Genomic DNA, 18945 nt, shown 5'->3' with positions numbered 1-18945 from the left:
TACGAGTATATTTCGGGAAATGGGGGTATCGAGGGATGCATACGTCATGAGCATCGCGGCAGTATGTCGACGTCGTTTCGTCGTTAATTTTGTGCAGCTCGAACCCCGGCTTCGAGCTGCGATGGGGTGACAGCACTGGAGGGTGCTGGGTCTGGCTGGGTCTGGTCGGTCTGACCAGACTGGCCTCTACCAAATCGGAAAGTTGGGATCGCATTTCTGAGGTTGGAAAGCAGGCCGCTGGCCCCAGATTGAGCGGGTGTTGCGTCGCGTGGTGGCGAAGCGGGGCTCGGCCTTGATCTCTGACGACCAGGAATGGCTGAACCCCCTGTCTCTCTTGGCCGAGACCTGTTTGCCGTCGGCCGTCTGTTTTGGTCTGTCCGCCCAAAGCTAAAGAAGGCCGGTCGCGGTCTACCAGGCAGGTTCATCCGGTTGTTGCGTGCGTTGGCAGTGACCGTGACGTGGACCACGGGCGTTTGACCATCAGCGCCATCAGTGGTGGCCTGAGGGCGGAGCTTAGGAGTGAAGTAGTCGGCCTTGCACAATGGGCAGCATGCCCTCCTTGTCGTCAGCCAGGGGTCAATACAGGCAGCATGGAAAGCATGGCCGCAGGTCAAGCCCCGCACATCGTCATCGTCCTCGAGGGCATCGATGCAAATAGCGCACGTGTCACCCGACGTTCCTAGGCATTCTGGCGGCAGAGCGGCATCGATGTGTTCGTCTTCGTCATCCTCGTCATGGGAAATTTGGCTAAGGTGCTTGTCTGCTACAGCCGTATCGGGGTCAGGGTCGCGGTTAGAATCTGTTGATGCTCGACGAAGTCCGGCAACTGTACTCGATGTACTCTCCTTGGGGACGTGGCGAGGGCTTTGGACTGGGGGCTTCTCGGTATTTTCCGCCGTGGTTTCAGATGTGGGTTCCATCGCTATTCCAGTCGCCGTCGCGCTAGTCGTCGGCCGGCCGTCGGTTGACGGGCGCTCCCGCAGAGAAGCTTCCCGAATCGTACCCTCGGCGTCGCGGACACTGTTTGGTCGGCTCTGGGGAACAGATACACCACCTCGTGTTGGCAGTCCTTCTTGCGCGCGGCTCGCAACCCAAGACTTGTATTTGACCATCGGGAATTTCTCGTTCACTTCGTCGATCGGCATCAACTTCTTCTCTCTCCGACGGCGGTGCGGGCGAGGCACAGCCTCCATGCCAATCGGCTCCCCTTCTTCGTTTCGCATCTGGCGGGCTCGCGCATTATATCTAAAGCAATACTTGACGCCAACGATAATCCTACCCGTGGTGCGCATTGTTAGACAGCAGTTCCCAATGCTTCGCTTTCCTGTCGAATGAATACTGACCAAAGGTTCGTGAACACGACACCAAATCCGAGAGCGACGAAGAACAGTAGCGACGAAGAGTTACCCCCTCCCCCACCTCCCCCGCCTCCTCCTCCCCCACTGTCGCCCCCCGAATCTCCTCCAGTACTGGGGCCGCCATTGGCCAGGGTGCTGCTATCAGTGGGCGAAGGACCTAGTGAGGTCAAGGTGGCCGAAGTGACGGGCGGTGCGGTCGCGGGGCTTGGAGTCGCGATAATCGGGGTTTGTGAGAGGGCCGTCGTTACGGCGACCTCGGTGGCCTGCCTCACCACCACTCGGACCGCTTCCACGACGGCGGGGTTTAAGAATGCCATCTTGCCGGAGACAATGTTGAGACTCGGTGGCGACTTGAACGATTCACGGGCGCAGAGTGTCCATCAGGCAATTTTTGTCGAGAGCGGCGCGAGCATGGGTAACTAAAATGCGGCCCAAAGGAACACGATGGCTCATTTGCCAGCATGCAAAATAAAACCGGCCTGATGCTGATGCGCAATGGTTGTTTCGAGTTGAGAGCGAATCCCCCGGAAAGGCTGGGGAACACTCATAGATGAGCCGATGGGCGGAAGAAGCGAAGGCGTCCAGTGAACCCAGAAAGTGGAGAAAATGATGGGGGGACAAAGATCTTGAAATGGGGTGGTGGGCGATGGAAAATTGATAGGGGCGCTGGGGCGGCGGCACCGTCTCTCGTCTGAGACCGGACGGGGGGCAAGCAACCTCTGTGGGGGAGGCAAGGAAGCGGGCAAGCGGGCTGTGTCGACTCGAACGGAAGGCGAGGAAAGGAATGGTTGGTAACTATTGTGGGGCAGGTCCTTCCAAGCACAGGCTGGCATACTGGGTGGTTGCAGGGGGCTGGAGAGTTGGAGGGGTCCGGAACAGGCGGGATTTACAAGGGCATTGCCAAGCTGGGATCGGGAAAGCTGGCAGCCATGGTTGACGACCTTCGATGGCCACAAAAGCAAGCCCATTGGATACAACTAACTCTATTCGAGCGACCTACTCGTTGATGCAGTGCGAGAGTGCGGATGAAATGATGGGCTGACGAGGCTAGGCGCAGCATGTACGCAGTGCATGGATGCACTGGGTACACAAAACAGAATACGTCAACCTGGGTCCCATTCCATCACTTTGCTCGTGCTCACTCATCAATTTGAGTTACGTCGCTCTGGCGGATCCTAGATGAAACCTCTCGGGCGGGTTCAGCCCATCCCGTCTCCAATGACGCGCTTCTCGGAGCGCTACCCGCGGCGTATTCCGGGATTAGATGTTTACGCCGTCGGGAACTTCCTGCGCCTTTGCGTTTGATCCCAAAAATATACAGATTTATTAGACATGATTCTCAACGGCTTTCGTTCATCGGCGGCCCAGCAAGACAAGCTCGCGCCGTGTGTTTTGGGATGCGACAAAACCAAAATGGCCGGGCTGGAAGCGAGAGCGGGATGCCCGCATCTAACCAAATGCGGAAGCATCACGGAGCATACCAGAGCCAGCCCTGAAACCTCTCAGACAGAAGAAATAAACTGTTTGCGAAACCCCTCGATACACGCAAATCAGTATCGGTGATATCCGGGCAATGTTGTCTGTCCCCGTGCCCAACAATCAACAATCAACACATTCTCCGAGTCAATTGCGCGTGCTATTTTACAATGCGCGAGCAATTCACTCATCTCGACGAGGAGTATGCTCTAGGCTGAGATGGTGTGGTGAAATACCCAGCCGCCCAACTGCATCAGCTTCCAAATTAACTCGCTGTGCTGTGCCTGAATTTACCTCCCGAAGGTCACACCAAAACAGACGACGGAGGCGGCCTCCCTTGTAGGTTTGAGATTGCGAAATAAACCGTTAGAGCTCGAATCCAGGCCGTCAGGCCCAACCTCATGAGATAATCCACTTCAACAAAACCAACGCATATACAGATGGCAGAAACCCCCCATCAAAAGGCGCAGGATTGTGTATGCAGTGCTCCATACCTGTCCGTCGCCGGCACCAGTGATGATGCGGCGCTCATCTGCAAACCGAAAAGCCAATTGCTTTCTGTGGTCCAAAAGAGCCAGGGATGTCGCCTGACGCTCGCTGTACGAGGCGTTGGGTACGGGCGTATCACCGATACCCGATCGGCACTGCAGGGCGAACAGATATCACGGTTGTCGTACCGAGCAAATATCTACCTGTGTGATGAATCCTTGGTTGGTGTTGGGTCCTCTCGTACCTCCAAATATCACGAGCCACGAGATAATTACAGATTGCCGATTCAAAAAGACCTAGTTGATTTCAACGACCAAGGAGCACGGCCTTTTCGAACACCCCAGGATCCAAGACGGCACGATAATTGCCGCCTCTTCGCTTGGGGAAGAATATGGAGACCGCAGACGGACCGCGGCACATTGACCCGCAGCGTGTCTGTTCTGGAGATGGCGTCGTTGTTGGCGCGGGGAATACAGCGGGTCACACTGCAGCGAGCGTCTGCAGGTCGTCAGCACAGCGATTTGTCGAGGCAAAGTCGTCTTGAGATCGACCTGATCCTTGCACAGCTTGCATGCTGTGGTAGCCAAGGTTGGGGCAAGTTCTTGTCATGACTGTGTATGTAAGGAGATATCTAGGTATGTATGTACGTACAAGAACACAAATAAAATCTCCCCGTGTTTCTCTTAGATGTCTTCCATCCACAAGTCACACAGAAGGTCTCCGGGTCGCCTGGCCACCGACCACAACACCGCCCACACGGGCTGAGCGTCTCAGGTACGCCTAGCGTCTGTTGAAGACGCATTGCTTATTCGATCTCAATTTTGCGAACAAACATGCCCTGCATGACGATCCTTCCAAAGTTGCCTTTGGCGGGGTGGGTGTTCCTGGGAAGTGGGAGGGGCTGGATCGAATATTTGTCACCACACCCCCAAAGACCCCCAAGACATATTTCTTCTTGCACAAGTCGCGGGTTGGCCAGACTAGAAAGGCAAAAAAAAAATAACATTAGCACCAGCTGACTGGATGAGCGTGGCTCTGCATGCGAGGCACCACGGTGTGCACCCGGCAGCGAACCAGCTCAGCGAGATCAGACGGGATCAAGCAGTAGCGGGGGCGGGGCTACCTGCTAATAGTCGTCACCACCTCGGCGCCACAAACGGCCACAAATGGGCCACAAACGGCCCGCCGAGGCCCGGCATCCTCCAACCCGACAGAGCCGAGTTTCCTCCAGTCGACCCGGGCACACTTGCGTCCCATACTGAATCTGCCCAGGCTTGACGCCAAGTGTCAAGAACGAGGCGATGCCCACCAAGACGCGCAAGTTTAAAGGGCTTCGGGGACTGGAGATTCCCGTCTTCACGTCGGGCGGAGGAGAGAAATGCAGGAATGACCTACTTGTGCCGGGGTTTCCGGCGAAGAGCAACCGGGGAATCGGAAAGCCTTTTTTGCGTCAATAATTGAATCCCGCCTAGGTATTCGCAGACCGTCAACGTCGGGCAACGGGTGACACAACAATACAACCTTCGATGATTGCCCTCTACCCTCCGAGACTCCCAGCGATGCCGAGTCAACACCGTGCAGCTCGCCGAAAGCGGGAAACGTACAGAACTCGCAGAACCCACGCGAGCAAACTCCAGAGTTTAACCACCCTCCCCGATGACCGGAGCATCCGGAAGGCGGCTTTATCACGGAGTTGTCAAATTCGCGCTGCCACCGGTCAGGTCAAGGTCGATCATGGCACCACGATGCTGTTCACTCTCTCACCACCCTCCAATCCACCTCACCCACTGCTTGCTCCCGCCCTGCAGCTGCCGTGCCACCCCAGTCAAGTGCCGCAGTTTAAATGGACTCTGCCCTCATGACCCTCTCTTTCCAGACCGCTCACATCATCCCTGATTAGCCCGGTTCAGCCCAGGTGAGATCATAAGCCGATCACCACATTGCGTCAGTTTATCAGTGATGCGACGCCGCTGCATGTGCTTTCCGTTTCGCCCATACCAGAGGTCCTGGTGATGCTAAAATCCATGTCTAGACCACGGGATCTAGGGACCAACTTGCATAATCATGGACAACCCATGCTGTAGTTAGTCTATGCAGGGAAACTGAAGCCATTCCGAGAGATTAGGGCTTGCGAGAGGATGTGACCTTGGGTTACCGGACCGGGGTACCATACCATAACTCCTACCGAATAATTTATCTCGGGTGAGATCACGACATGTAAGCAAGGCTTTATGAAGTCGTGTTTTCTAGAATATGGGTGACTTGTAACGCCAGATGTTCTTATCGTCCAGCTGATATGGGCCCTTCCTCTCCATGCCATCACAAGATCCATCACGAGTGCCACCCCGAGCACCATCCTGAGTTCTGCTTGTCTCACAGATTGCCTCGTGCTGCTTTTTGAAGCACGGCACATCATTCATCCCTTCGATGGCACACTTGAAGGGGGAGCCAAATCAGAATCTAGGTTAAACCGTGCTCAACAAAAGATATTGCACCCTCTGGAGTTAGCCGATTCTACCTTGAACCAAGGAAAAGGAACCCCTAACTAGTCCGATTCCCCTGATCTTAGGTCGGAAACCAGACCACAACAGGCATAGCCATGTTCTAGCATCGGGTGATCTCGACCTCAGAATCACTTCGGATATGGCACCATGGAACAGATCCCAACGTCCTTTTCACTACTACCATATCCCGGGGGGAATATTAAAAGACGAAAGGTTGGAACTTACCAAGGCGTCATGCAGAATAACAATCGTACCAAAACTTTCATCTCTCTCGATCTTCACCCCCTTCCCCCGCCATACTCCAATTCACAAGGCTTGTCCCTTTATGTGAATGAAGGATGGAAAACAAATTCTCCTGCTGGTGGTGGGAGCGTCATCGTTTCTGCAGTTGGTGTTTGGCAATACCCCTGACCTGTGGTAATGTTCGCCAGGTAAAAAATAGAGCGAGGAACGAGGTATGTGAAGGACACAACCAGTTCCGTATTCAACCCCCAACTGAGATTGTCCGCATGTTGATAACCGCTCATGTCCGTGGGCGCACGCAAGATCTTCCAAACATAGGATGCAGTCCGCCAACCAGGCTAAACAACAGAAGCAGGATCGTTTGATCTATGTCTACCCGCCCGCCCCCTACAGTACATTTCACGTGTTGGGCTCGGATGTATGACCGATTATAATACATTGACCCGGGCGCCTCTTCTCCGCTCCACAAGGCAGAACCTCTTCCACCCAACTCATCCCTTTTTTCCCCTCTGCCTCCTTTAAAAGTTCCTGCTCATGTCGGCCCGCACTCTCGCGTAGTCGAACAGGCCCTCGATGCTGCCGACAGCGCTGATGGCAATGTCCTGGTCCCAGAGTCTCCTGTTGGCAAACTCCATAACGTCCTTCTCGGTGATGTTGTCGATGACGCGCTCGATCTCGCCGGGGCTCATGCGACGGCCAGTGTTGACGATTTGACGACCGATATCCTCGGCGACAGCGGTGGTGCCGTCCAGGGCCAGAAGGATGGATGCCTTGAGCTGGGCCTTGGCGCGCTCGACCTCGGCCTCGCTCACGTTGCTCGACAGGCGCGACCACTCACGAAGAGCGAAGTGCACCAGGTCATCGACGGATCCGAGCTTGTCGGTGACCAAATAGATACCCCAGAGACTGCACGAATACATTAGCAGGCGCTCTCTTTGCATAAGATAGCGACCCATAACCTAGACTTACCCAGTGTCGCTGTAGCTGGTGGAGAAGCTCATGTAGCTGTTGGCCAGGTCGTTCTTGTGGACGATGCCGCTGAGCTTGCTGCCCTGGTGGGGGGCGTTGCCAAGGGCCTTGTCGTAGTTGCCGACGATGGCCTGGGCGACCAGCGCGGTGAAGTAGTCGGGGTCGCTCCAGCTGGCACCCTCAACGGCAATCGCAATGTTGGCGGTGGGGATGGTGTCGTCGCGGATCCTAACGTCGGAGCCGATGAAGTCGGGCTTCTTCTTGGACAGGGCGTAGGCGCTGGTCTCGGGGCTCTTGGACGGAAGCTTGGAGAAATACCGGTCGGCCATCTCGACGAGCTGCTGGTGGGGGATACCGCCGGCGCCAGCAAGGACCATGCGGTCAGCCGTGTAGTTGTTCTTGACGTAGTTGGCGAGCTCGGTGCGGGTGATGTCGCGGATGTTCTCGCGGGGGCCGAGAATGGTGCGGCCCAAGGACTGGCCCTGGTAAGCGGTGGCATGGAGGTGGTCGAACACAACCTCCTCGACCTGCTTCTCCACCTCCTCGGACTCGCGCAAGATGACGTCGCGCTCGCGCTCGATAGCGGACTCCTCGAGCTTCGAGTTCTGGAGAATATCTTGCAGGATGTCGACACACTGGGGGACGTCCTCGTTAAGAGCCTTGGCAAAGTAGACGGTGTTCTCGCGCTGTTACCGGGGTTAGAGATCGACGAGGGGTTCACCAAATACGCGGGGCATGACGGACCGAGGTGTAGGCGTTCAGGTGCCCGCCCATGTTCTCGATCTCAAGCTCCAACTGGTGTTGTGTCCTCTTCGAGGTACCCTATTCCGCGAGTCAGAACCATCGGTCGGGTGCTCAAAAAAATATGCTTCGAGCTGCAGCAGGCGCCGGCGAGCTGATCCGTACCTTGAAGGCGAGATGCTCGAGAAAGTGAGCGGTGCCGTTCGTCTCGGCGGTTTCGGCGCGGGAGCCGGCATCGATCCACACGCCGACGGTCGAGGTCTGGGCATAGGGCGAGTACTGAGTCGCGACCTGGAAGGAGGGACAGAAGTTAGCGACTAGGGCCAATTAGTCAATGGTTGTCAGGGGGGTAGCTCACGGTCAGGCCATTCTTGAGTGTTGTGGTTTCGGTCTTGATCGCAGGCGACGAGTGCGGCGTTGCGAGACCTCGCTTGGTGGGGAGAGAAAGACCTCCAGCGCGGCCGCGAAGGCCCTGCGCGAGGTTCAGAGCAAGTCTCCGGGACGCCATGGACGCGGATGTGTAGGGGGGGGGGGTTGGAAAATGAGCGGTTTGAAGGAAAGTCCTGGCTCCTCGCTTGATTCAAAAAACTACTGTATGCAGCGTAATTTTGCCTCACTTCCAAGGCCTATCTCGGGAACGTCCGGGCCAAAGCTGGTTCGAGCTCCTATCACGTGATATAGAAGCTCTTTTGCCCCGCAAATTATCTTGGCATTTTGAAATTCCGTTTCTGCACCCGATTTCGGTCGTCACATGTCCCACTTACAAGGTCACAAATCAACTTCCCTAAACCACCAATGCAACGGAATTATCTTGCGATCGGAAGATCAAAAAGAGGAGGGGAAATATGACGGCCGACAGGAATCCCGTCATCGGTCTGCTAGGCGGTGGGCAACTTGGGCGCATGTTATGTGAAGCGGCCAATCCACTCGGCATCGACATCGCCATTCTCGACGAGGAAAATTCCCCCGCCAAGCAGGCGCACAATACCAACCGCCATGTTGTCGGCTCGTTCAAGGACCCCGCTCGCATCCGGGAGCTGGCTGCCCAATCCGACTTTCTGTCAGTCGAAATTGAGCATGTCGAGACCGAGGTGCTCGAGGACATCGAGAAGAACGGCGTCGAGGTGAAGCAAGCCGACGGTACCACCAAGATTCATAAGCCCCCTGTCCACCCGTCATGGAAGACGATCCGCCTCATCCAGGACAAGTACCTCCAAAAAGAGCACTTCCGTACGAGTGACAAGAACATCCCCATCGCGGAGCAGGTCGCGATCGAGTCGGGGCCAGCCGCTCTCAACTCGCTCAAGAACGCTGCCGCCAAATTCGGCCTCCCCTTCATGCTGAAGGCACGGAAGGGCAGCTATGATGGGAGAGGCAACTTCAAGGTCGACAGCGAGGAAGACTTTGAAGCTGCAGTCAAGGCGCTTGGGGGGCTGAGCCTGTACGCCGAGAAATGGGCCCCCTTTGTCAAGGAGCTGGCCGTCATGGTCATCAGGACGGAGGACGACGATGGGACGCTCAAGAGTTGTGTCGCTTACCCCGCCGTGGAGACCATCCACGAGGACAGCATCTGCACCAAGGTTTTTATGCCACCCCGAGATGTTTCGGAGACCGTCTGTGAGGCTGCCCGAAAGCTGGCAACGGAGGTGATCAGCACGCTCTGGGGCCGCGGTGTGTTTGCCGTGGAAATGTTTGTTCTCGAAGACGGTACGGAAACCCATACCCTAAAATAAAGCTTCTCACTGATACCCATAGGCTCTCTAATGGTTAACGAGGTCGCCCCCCGTCCTCACAACTCAGGCCATTACACCATCGAAGCAGTCCCCCAGATGTCGCAATACAAGGCGCAAATACACGCTGTCCTTGACCTCCCCGTCCCCCAGAAGCTGACGCCCAGAGTCGCCTCCTCCATTATGCTCAACATTCTTGGGGGGGCCACCCCCTCAGCCCATCTCCCACTCGCCGAGCTAGCCCGGAAGACCTTCGACGACGATATGGACATCCACCTACACCTCTACAACAAAGCCTCCAAGCCCGGCCGTAAGATCGGCCACATCACCCTCACCAGCACCACACTCTCCATCCACGACCTCGAAACCAAAGCAAAACCCCTGACCGACCTAGTCAACCAAATCCGCCACGACCGCCTCACCGCCTCCGCCGAAACCCTCCGGCCCACAACCACCACCACCACCACCACCACCACCACCACCCCACAACCCACCCCCTCAACCACTCCCGCCCCCCTCGTTCTCATCACCATGGGTTCCGACTCCGACCTTCCCGTACTCAGCGCGGGGCTAGCCATCCTCCGCGAGTTTGATGTGCCGTATGCGGTGGACATCACGTCGGCGCACCGCACGGCGCGGTACATGATGGAGGTGGCGGCGGCAGCGGCGGGCCGCGGCGTGCGCGTCGTCATCGCGGCGGCCGGGGGCGCGGCCCACCTGCCGGGCATGTTCGCGTCCGAGACGCCGTTGCCGGTGATTGGGGTGCCCGTGAAGGCGACGCATTTGGATGGGATGGATAGTTTGTTGAGTATTGTGCAGATGCCGGTCAGTTGGGTCTCTTTCTTTCTTTCCTCTGCCTTTTTTCTACCTTTTTTTTTTTCTTTTCTTTTCCTTTCCCTCCTTTTTGAAGGACGGGGGGAGGTTAGATTGCTGTTGTGAGTGAGTAGCTAACCAAACTGGTTGTTCAACAGAGAGGCGTGCCGACTGCTACGGTGGGGATCAACAACTCGACCAACGCCGCGCTGCTGGCCATCCGGATCCTGGGATCGTCCATGCCCGAGTACCAGGAGAAGATGAAACGGTACCAGGCCAACATGGAGGAGCAGGTCATTGAGAAGGGGAATAAGCTGAGGGAGATCGGTGATGTGGAGTACCTTGCTGCGAAGGGTAAATGAGTTGGCTTCATTTCACTTGTAGGTGGGAAAAGGTGGAAAAGGCTGGGACATAAAAAGCAGGGGTGGGCGGGTTCGTCTATTTAGATCGTGTTTAGAATTGTTAAGAATGATGCCGATAAAATCTCTCACAGGTCACCTCCATCCCATAAACATCCATATCATCAGGTCTTGTGTGTCGTGTTTCGAGGTCAAAGTAATATTCAGAATCTCGATTACACCCACGCCCAGAGAAAATTCCGGGCTTCCTTGCACCTGACCCCGCCCCAGCACCCCCCTGCACTGGGACCTGAGCTCTTCATGACAGCACTGAAAATGTATTTATTTTCTTATCGTGCCACAATTACGATGAGGAGAGTCCGAGTATGTATTAGGGAAGGAGCGCTTATTTGAATGATAATGGATGATGCGGTATGCTCTGCTTAGCATAGGTAGGTAGGTAGTTATCCCCCGGCGTTGCAAGGCTCGAATCTGCAAGTTATCTCACGCCCCCAAGTGTCCATCTAGTGCCGTCTCATTTCAAGCTAAGCACTTATATCATTACCTGTACCCCATCTCTCCATTCATTTAAAATTTCCCCGGTGTGCGGGTTGAACACAGCTCCGAGCCCAAAGATTCCCGCCGTCGCAAGACCATTAACCTCCCCGTAATATCCCGCCAATTAGCTCATCGGTTAGGACCTGCCTTCCTCGTTGGGCTATGCTGGTTGAGCTTTGGCGAGTCCTCTGATCTGGTCTCTGACCCACATTGCTATGCACTGATACCTCGTCCGAGGCCGTCTATGCTAACGCTGGCATCAAGCTTCCACACCACTCCTGACATCTTATTTGTGCACATCGAGCCAAGGTCCGGCTGAAGCCCGACTTCTATGTACAAACATGACGGCCTTTATCGCGGCATACCCACCCCTCGGCCAAGTCACGCAGCTCCAGGATGGTGATGTGACATTCCATGTCGTTCTCGAGGTCCCCTGTGAACTCAAGGCTGAGCCATGGCAGCTCACTCTCTGGTCCTTGAACGGTGATGGGTCGGAATGGGTCGAGACGGAGTGTATCCTGAGTCAACCAGATGGTCAGCCCACAGACCTACACCAACCCGCGGGGACGACCGAAAGGCTGTATTTCACAGCTAAATTAGTCGTCCGTTCCTCGCTCACCTTTACAATCAAGTTCCGGAGACGGACTGGTGCTGAGGAGTGGCGATGGGTCCGCGATGAGCAACACTCAGACGATGGGGTGGTTGTGATTAACCAGAAGCCAACACGGGAGGGCGACCCCGAGCAGTTGCCGGACCTGATTCCGAATCTCAACCCAGACCTCAAGTGGAAGAGCCATCTGAGCCAAACTCCCAGGACTCGACTATGGTCCATCGAGGCTGACGTAGAAGGGGCAAAGGGGCACGAATCGACATTTCACCAAACTCCGGTCGGTATTCCATGGGGTCGATTTCTCAGGTAAGGGACTAACAAGAAGGGGGATTTATGGGTTTTCCCCGACCTGCTGCTGAGTGACTTCTCAACAAAAACTAATCACCAGCAGGTGGTTTGCTTTGGTCAGGACCTCGACCCCTTGGCTTGCTCCAAGGCAAGGAAAGTCAGAGTTTGGCCCCGACAAAGATGCCTTACTTTGTTCATTTCTTTCCGCCCAAGGCAAGCACATGGTTTTTCTCGGGATGAGTGGGATCAACGATGTCACCACCTTGTTCCGAGGTGGTGATTCCGGCGGCTTGACGCTCCATGTATGTAAACCCCGAAATCATGACTGCGGTAGGGCTAATGTTCGTCTAGATTCGGAGTGACAACGCGGAACCAGCGACGGGGACTGCCCTAGCAGCAATCGGGGATGATTTCGAGAGCACGATTGCTGCTGTCATGTACCACGCCCGTTCTTTGGTCATGGGAACGAGTGCATCTGCCACCCAAACTGTGGCCGAGACCATACCGAAAGGTGATGTCGGGGCCCAGTGGTATGAAAACTGGTACGACGGTTTGGGATATTGTGAGTTGGCGGCCTTCCTACTTACCTTTCGTAATATCGCTTATTCTGACCTTACCATCATTAGGCACCTGGAACTCTCTGGGCCAGAAGCTAACCGAAGAGAAGGTTCTGAAGGCACTGGACACTCTAGCAGAGAACAACATCAGGATATCCAACCTTATCATTGACGACAACTGGCAAGACATCGACTACCGCGGTGACGGCCAGTGGCAATACGGGTGGAACGACTTCGAAGCCGAACCGAAGGCCTTTCCCAGGGGCCTCAAAGCTCTCGTCTCTGATATTCGCTCAAAACACAAAAACATCCGGTACATCGCGGTTTGGCACGCCCTACTAGGCTACTGGGGCGGCCTCTCCCCATCCGGCCCGCTCAGCAAGCGCTACAAAACCATCCAGGTGACCCGCGACGACCCCGAAAAGTCCCAACTTCCCATCAACAACACCATGACCATCATCGCCCCATCCTCCATTCAAACCTTCTACAACGACTTCTACACCTTCCTCACCACCAGCGGCATCGACGGTGTCAAGACCGACGCCCAATACATGCTCGACACCCTCCCGCACCCGCCCACCCGCCGCGCCCTCACCAAACCCTACCTCGACGCCTGGACATCCGCCTCCCTCCGCCACTTCAGCGGCCACGTCACCTCGTGCATGTCCCTCACCCCGCCCACCCTCTTCCACTCCCTCCTCCCCCACACGCGGCCCACCATCGCCTGCCGCATCTCCGACGACTTCTTCCCCGGCGTCCCCCCCGCCCACCCCTGGCACGTCTTCGCCGCCGCCCACAACGCCTTGCTTGCCCAGCACCTCAACGTCGTCCCGGACTGGGATATGTTCCAGACCACCACCCGCCACGACGGAGATGGCGATGACGGTGGTGAGAGCAGCTGGGCAACCTTCCACGCGGCCGCGCGCTGCGTGGGCGGCGGGCCCGTGTGCCTGACCGATGTGCCCGGCCGCCATGACCTGGCGTTGTTGAAGGCGGTGTCGGGCCCCACGCCGCGCGGGAAGACGGTGGTCTTCCGGCCGAGTGTGCCGGGCAGGGCGATGGATGTGTATAATGAGTACCGCGGTGGTGGTGACGGGGCGGCGGCGGCGGCGCTGTTGAAGGTGGGTGCGTACCATGGAAGGGCGGGGACGGGGACGGGGATTGTGGGTGTGTTTAATGTCCGGGTGGGGGGCGTGGTTACGGAGGTGTTGCCGTTGGGGCGGTTTCCGGGTGTGGGGGGTGCGGAGGCGGGGGGCGGGTATGTGGTGCGCTCGCATGCCACGGGCCGGGTGACGCGCCCGCTGGAGGTCGGGTCGCCGGCGGCGATGCTGACGGTTTCGCTGGGGGGGAAGGGGTGTGATGTGTTCTGTGCGTATCCGCTGCATGCGGTGCAGTCAAGGACGAGGGGGGAGGTGTTGCTTGCGAACTTGGGGTTGGTGGGCAAGATGACCGGGTGCGCGGCGGTGCTGAGAACCGTGTTCGAGGTTCGTGAGAATGGGAGGATGGTTGTGGATGCAACGGTCAAGGCGTTGGGGGTGTTGGGTAAGTGATTAGCACTGTGTGCTGGAGAATTGGTGATACTGACTTCTTGTAGGCATTTACATCTCGGCGCTTCCCGAGCTGTCGCTCAATGACGACTTCATGGTGACTATCCAGGGGCAGCCGATCCCTCCTCACACTGCGTCTGTCAGCAAGCAGGATGAGCATGTCCTCGACGTGGATATCGAGACAGCGTGGAACGAAATGGGACTCGAGAGTGGGTGGGCGAACGAGGTGCAGGTGAAGGTTTACTTTGCTTTGGAGAAGAGACAGTGAGATGGCTTGGCTTCCTGGGACGGCAAGAGGAAGAGTAAAATCAAGGTCCTTGCGGAATTGGATGCCATCTGAACTAGTACCTACCTGGGTTCAGGTACCTGCCACTTGCCTTTTGATCAGTATCCTTCAAATACCATTTTAAATACCTAATGCCGCTCGTACTTTTGGTCTGTTACGCAGCGCGGCCAGTAACACCAGCAGATTGATTTACATATTTCTCGTTTCCCTGTGTTGCCACAGGTTTTGAGCCCTCATCAGCATTCAGTCTTAGCACAGCACTCCTCTCTTTCGTCAAGCCGCAGTAAGATCGCATCGCAGAGAAACGGAACAGGAGGCGTTTCAAAAAACAATGCAGGTGAAGCGCGCCGAGGACCAAGACAGAAGAAAGCGCATCGAAGAACAAAACAGGAACGACATCTCACTGACCAGCCACCTCATGAAAGAGGAGGATTTCCCTACGTGGCCCGACAACCTGATCAGCGCCCTCAAGAGAGCCGATCTCCACGACCATATCCTCAGGGAGGTCCCGGAACCAGCGGACAACGCCGAGAAGGAGAAGTGGAAGAAAGATAGAGCTGCCGTCGATAACTGCATCCAGAAGACTGTCCCTCACCAAGTGGTGTGGACGACCTTGAAGACCATGGGCTGGGATATCACGGAACAGAACCCGAAGTCGACCCTCGATAAATTGACGCAATACTTCGACGACGAGGACAGCCATGAGGCCAATTACTCATTATGCCGGGAACTGTTCACGATCAAGAGAGAGAACTACAACAAGTTCTCCGCGTTCCAACATCGGCTGAACTACTTCCGCCAGAGACTCGATCAAACCAAGGGCTAGAAGATGACTGAGGATGCCGCAACCATGTGCGCACTGGAGGCCATTGCTACAGCCCACCCGGACTTGTATAATCGGTTCATCGCGAAGGCGCGCAACAACGAACTTTCCTGGGCCACCTTGATGGTTGAGTTTGGCGCAATTTCAACGGACTAGCCGACCCTGCAACTGATCGTGGGTCTCGCAACGAGAACCGATTCCCGTTGGGGAACCTGTTGGAACAGATGGTAATTCACCATTTCCCGCAGCAATGACTGGACCAGCCAGTTTAGCAGGTTCCCCAGGCGCTCACCACTTCATGCCTTATAGATTTTCCACCACAAGTCGCCCTTCAGATGTGACCGTATAATATTGAACAACCCCGGGTGGACCATGAGCGTGTCGTTCGACAACAGGTTGGTGTCCCTGTACAGTCGGGTACGCAGAAGCACGCATGATGTCATGCAGGGGCCCCGTAGATTGACATCGATTGGAAGGGCTGGTCCGGGACCGGTCCTTCAGACTACACGTGTTAAACAGCAGAAACAAGGGAACAACGGACTAACAAGAACACAACAGGAGCGATACAAGGAGTCGACTTCACAGTTTAAGGCTTTGACTGGGAACAGAAACATGCGCCGATCACCACATGCCTGTGGGACGAGCCTGTTATTTGCTCACCAATATGGGAAGCAGGACGGAATCACGAGGTTCGGGTTCCTGGTGCTTTCTCTGAATCGCGGGAGGAGTGTTCGGGATGCAGGGGCGGGTGGGGGCGTCTGGCCAGGCGCTGCGGGCGAGCGACCAGGTACCATCTCGGGAAAGTTGCCGGCTCCTTGAGTTGTTCTCTATGCCGAGCTATTGCATCTCGACACTCCATGAGATTCATCCACGTCCACAAAGCCCGATGGATGGATGGAAATGGATTACCCACCAGGAAAAGCATAGTTAGGACGCTCCCATCCATTCAGACGCCAGCTGAGCTTCTCGCTCTCTCCGTGAGCCTGTGACATTGTGACACTGAGAGGAGCGGAGTGCGATGTGCAATGGCACCTGGGCACGTAACCCCGCGGGTGATTCGAGGTTGGCGCTCTTGGCAATGGCACGCCTCAAACTAAGTCGGTGTGTCCGCGCAGCATCTCCGCAATACCTAAACGCCACGTGACGCGATTATTGCAGAGGTACGGGGGCGAGGCGAGAGGGAAGTGGGGGGCAATAAGCGACTGTGTCGTTGTTTATCATCTGGGACCTGCAACTTGGAAGTTGAAATAGGAAGTTGAAGCTGTTCCCATGCCAGTTCTGTTGTTCTGTTGCTGTTTATCGGTTATCGTTCCCTCCCCCTCCACATCACACTTAACCCGACCTACGCACAGACCAGTCTAAAAGGACGTACCTCTGCCAAGCCTTGGGCGACCCATTTTCGTGCGGCGAAAACGGCCAACAAGGACTTCAACCGAGTTTGGCGAGACCGTTGATTCTCGAACGAGGAGTGACTGGTGATCTCCAACCATCAACATCTCGGCACCAATTTCGACCAGCACGCCGCCCACACCACTCCAGTCGGTGTCTTGAGCCTACAAAGGAGAGCTGCGCATAGGCGAACTCGTGCTGCTCCGCCTGAGGCGGCATCCCCCACCATGCTGCCCTCATCCGTGCGCCGTGTCGTCGCTGCGACGCCTCAGTCGCCCACCGTTTCCTCCCTGTCCTCGTCCGTCCCGCGAGCTGCTGCCTCATACAGCCTCTCGTACAGGCCGACAGGCTTTCAACAGCGCCGTTACTCGTCATCAAAACCGTCGAGCCCGGACGACGGCTCCAAGGATTTCGCCGCTCGCCCGGTTCCCGCATCACGAAGCTCCAAGACAGAAAAGTCCAAGGGGCAAGCAAAAGCGGCGGCTCCACAACCCCCCAGCGTTCCTAGTACTAGGCATATTGGAGATGAAGGTTTGTATTGTCACACTTGAGTGCTGTTGCGTGAATCAACCTTCTAACACGCCGGCAGGCCTCGCCCTCTCCACCTTTTTCGCCCTCCACCGGCCCATCTCGGTAACGCAGCTCATGCCCAAGTCCGTATCCGACGACGCCTTTGCCCGGATATTCGCCACGCGGACTCGAAACAACAGAGTCGCCGACGTGCTCTCGACCCTCTCACAAACGGTATCTGACCTGGAGGAGCCCCTGTCGAAACTGAACGTTGCCAACGGAGACAAGCAGCGGTCGCAAGAGGCCCACGATGCCGAGGAGGGGACAGCGAAGCTCAGCCTAAAGCACAGCGACGGCTCCGAGACCAACCTCCACATCCAGCTCAACCCCATGGCTGGCCAGTACCTGCCCTACGCCCCACCCCCGGCCCCCGAGCCGCTCGCCGAGACTGCCATCGATGCCGAGTCGGCCAACAGCGCCATCGCCGAGGAGCTCGCGGAGCCGCAGGACGCCCAGACGCGCGTGTACAAGGCCATGGTGACCATCGAGGAGACGGTTGACGCCGACGGGCAGGTCAAGGTGGTGGCGCACAGCCCGGAGCTGGTCGAGGAGGGGGCGACCGAGCGGCCACAGTCCTTCCTGGAGCGCATGCTGTGGCGACAGCTGCGGTACGACGAGTCGCGCCGCCACCAGGGCCGCACCATGCAGGCCATCAGCGTGCGTCGGCAGCGCAAGCTGCGCATGAAGAAGAAGAAGTACAAGAAGCTGATGAAGAAGACGCGGAACTTGCGGCGGAAGCTGGATCGTCTGTAAGGGGCTCAACCCCTGTGTGTAAATATTCCCTTGCCCCCCATCTCTCTTTTTTTACTTGCTCCTGTCTAGAGACCTGGTGTCAAGGTGGTGTACGGTTCACATCCAAACGCATATTTTGTTGGCTCTGGCTGTTTGAGTTCATTTTACATCTGCATAATCGCACATAGAGTGGGGAGACGCAGGGAGAGAGCATGCGCGCGCGTTGAGCTAAGTAGGTAGGTAGGCCGGTAGGTAGGCAGCTAGTCCCGACCAGAAATGAAAACGATCTTTCAGCCTGCCTGCCTGCCCGCCCCGACAAACAATTCCCCCCCCTAAACACCACGACCCCCCTTCCCCCCCTCCAACTCCCAAAAATCACGGGATATTCGAATCCAACCACTGCTCCCAGTCCTCCCCCGTCCACGCGCTCCCAATCTCGGCCACCACCACCCCATTAAACAGCACCGTCGGCGTGACATGCACCCCCGTCAACCTCGCCATCTTCACCACGGTCTTAACGTCGGCCGTGACCTTATTCCTCGCATTCTTGCCCCCATCCAGCTGCTTCACCTCCAACAGCTGATACATCTCATCCTCGTCCACGCCCACGCTCTCGCGCGCCAGCTTCGCCAGCCGCAGGTAGGTCGCGTTGCGCGTCTCGCCCGCGACGGCCTCGTCGAAGAAGGCCGTCTGGTGCGTGAACAGGTCCGAGATGAACACCCAGAAGCGGTCCGAGACGCCGCGCAGCGTGAGCTGTTGTACGGGCGAGGGCCGCTTCGTGCACGAGGGTGGGAGGACGGGTGCCACGGTTGGATTTGCGGGCGGATGATCAGTTGGGAGGCGGTTGGCGGATGTCGGGGTTGCGCCGGATGTAGGGAGGACGGAGGTCAGAGGGTGTTGAACATTTTCTGGGGTGGGGGGAGC

At 56.6% G+C, this 18945-nt stretch overlaps 7 protein-coding genes across 7 annotated transcripts in view; 4 read left to right on the top strand and 3 right to left on the bottom strand.

The window, feature by feature from the left end:
- Window positions 1-83: 83 nt before the first annotated feature.
- Window positions 84-1675, bottom strand: CHGG_01369 (uncharacterized protein; the record flags this gene model as incomplete). Its single annotated transcript, XM_001220589.1, has 2 exons — window positions 84-1275; window positions 1344-1675. The coding sequence occupies 2 exons, from the start codon at window positions 1673-1675 to the stop codon at window positions 84-86; spliced, it is 1524 nt and encodes a 507-aa protein (XP_001220590.1).
- A 2481-nt stretch (window positions 1676-4156) lies between these two features.
- CHGG_01368 (uncharacterized protein) lies at window positions 4157-4601 on the top strand (the record flags this gene model as incomplete). The annotated part of the gene is made up of 2 exons (XM_001220588.1): window positions 4157-4214; window positions 4333-4601. 2 exons carry the CDS (start codon window positions 4157-4159, stop codon window positions 4599-4601), a joined length of 327 nt encoding a protein of 108 aa, XP_001220589.1.
- Window positions 4602-6588: 1987 nt separating this feature from the next.
- On the bottom strand, window positions 6589-8288 carry CHGG_01367 (uncharacterized protein; the record flags this gene model as incomplete). The annotated part of the gene is made up of 5 exons (XM_001220587.1): window positions 6589-6976; window positions 7040-7725; window positions 7784-7861; window positions 7946-8071; window positions 8139-8288. 5 exons carry the CDS (start codon window positions 8286-8288, stop codon window positions 6589-6591), a joined length of 1428 nt encoding a protein of 475 aa, XP_001220588.1.
- A 337-nt stretch (window positions 8289-8625) lies between these two features.
- CHGG_01366 (uncharacterized protein) lies at window positions 8626-10685 on the top strand (the record flags this gene model as incomplete). The annotated part of the gene is made up of 3 exons (XM_001220586.1): window positions 8626-9451; window positions 9536-10335; window positions 10482-10685. The coding sequence occupies 3 exons, from the start codon at window positions 8626-8628 to the stop codon at window positions 10683-10685; spliced, it is 1830 nt and encodes a 609-aa protein (XP_001220587.1).
- An 875-nt stretch (window positions 10686-11560) lies between these two features.
- On the top strand, window positions 11561-15333 carry CHGG_01365 (uncharacterized protein; the record flags this gene model as incomplete). The annotated part of the gene is made up of 6 exons (XM_001220585.1): window positions 11561-12135; window positions 12221-12419; window positions 12469-12679; window positions 12744-14216; window positions 14269-14485; window positions 14919-15333. 6 exons carry the CDS (start codon window positions 11561-11563, stop codon window positions 15331-15333), a joined length of 3090 nt encoding a protein of 1029 aa, XP_001220586.1.
- Window positions 15334-16946: 1613 nt separating this feature from the next.
- Window positions 16947-18042, top strand: CHGG_01364 (uncharacterized protein; the record flags this gene model as incomplete). The annotated part of the gene is made up of 2 exons (XM_001220584.1): window positions 16947-17250; window positions 17309-18042. 2 exons carry the CDS (start codon window positions 16947-16949, stop codon window positions 18040-18042), a joined length of 1038 nt encoding a protein of 345 aa, XP_001220585.1.
- Window positions 18043-18396: 354 nt separating this feature from the next.
- CHGG_01363 (uncharacterized protein) overlaps window positions 18397-18945 on the bottom strand; it is a gene marked incomplete at both ends in the record, with an annotated part of 976 nt that continues 427 nt past the window's right edge. The window contains one exon of the mRNA XM_001220583.1: window positions 18397-18774. Coding sequence (XP_001220584.1) covers window positions 18397-18774 — 378 coding nt within the window. The remainder of the gene's footprint in view (window positions 18775-18945) is intronic.

Source organism: Chaetomium globosum, genomic scaffold (genome assembly GCF_000143365.1).
Source record: "Chaetomium globosum CBS 148.51 scaffold_1 genomic scaffold, whole genome shotgun sequence".
Taxonomy (NCBI): domain Eukaryota; kingdom Fungi; phylum Ascomycota; class Sordariomycetes; order Sordariales; family Chaetomiaceae; genus Chaetomium; species Chaetomium globosum.
The sequence above is the reverse complement of the archived record's forward strand: the minus strand, read 5'-3'. Positions and strand labels throughout refer to the sequence as shown.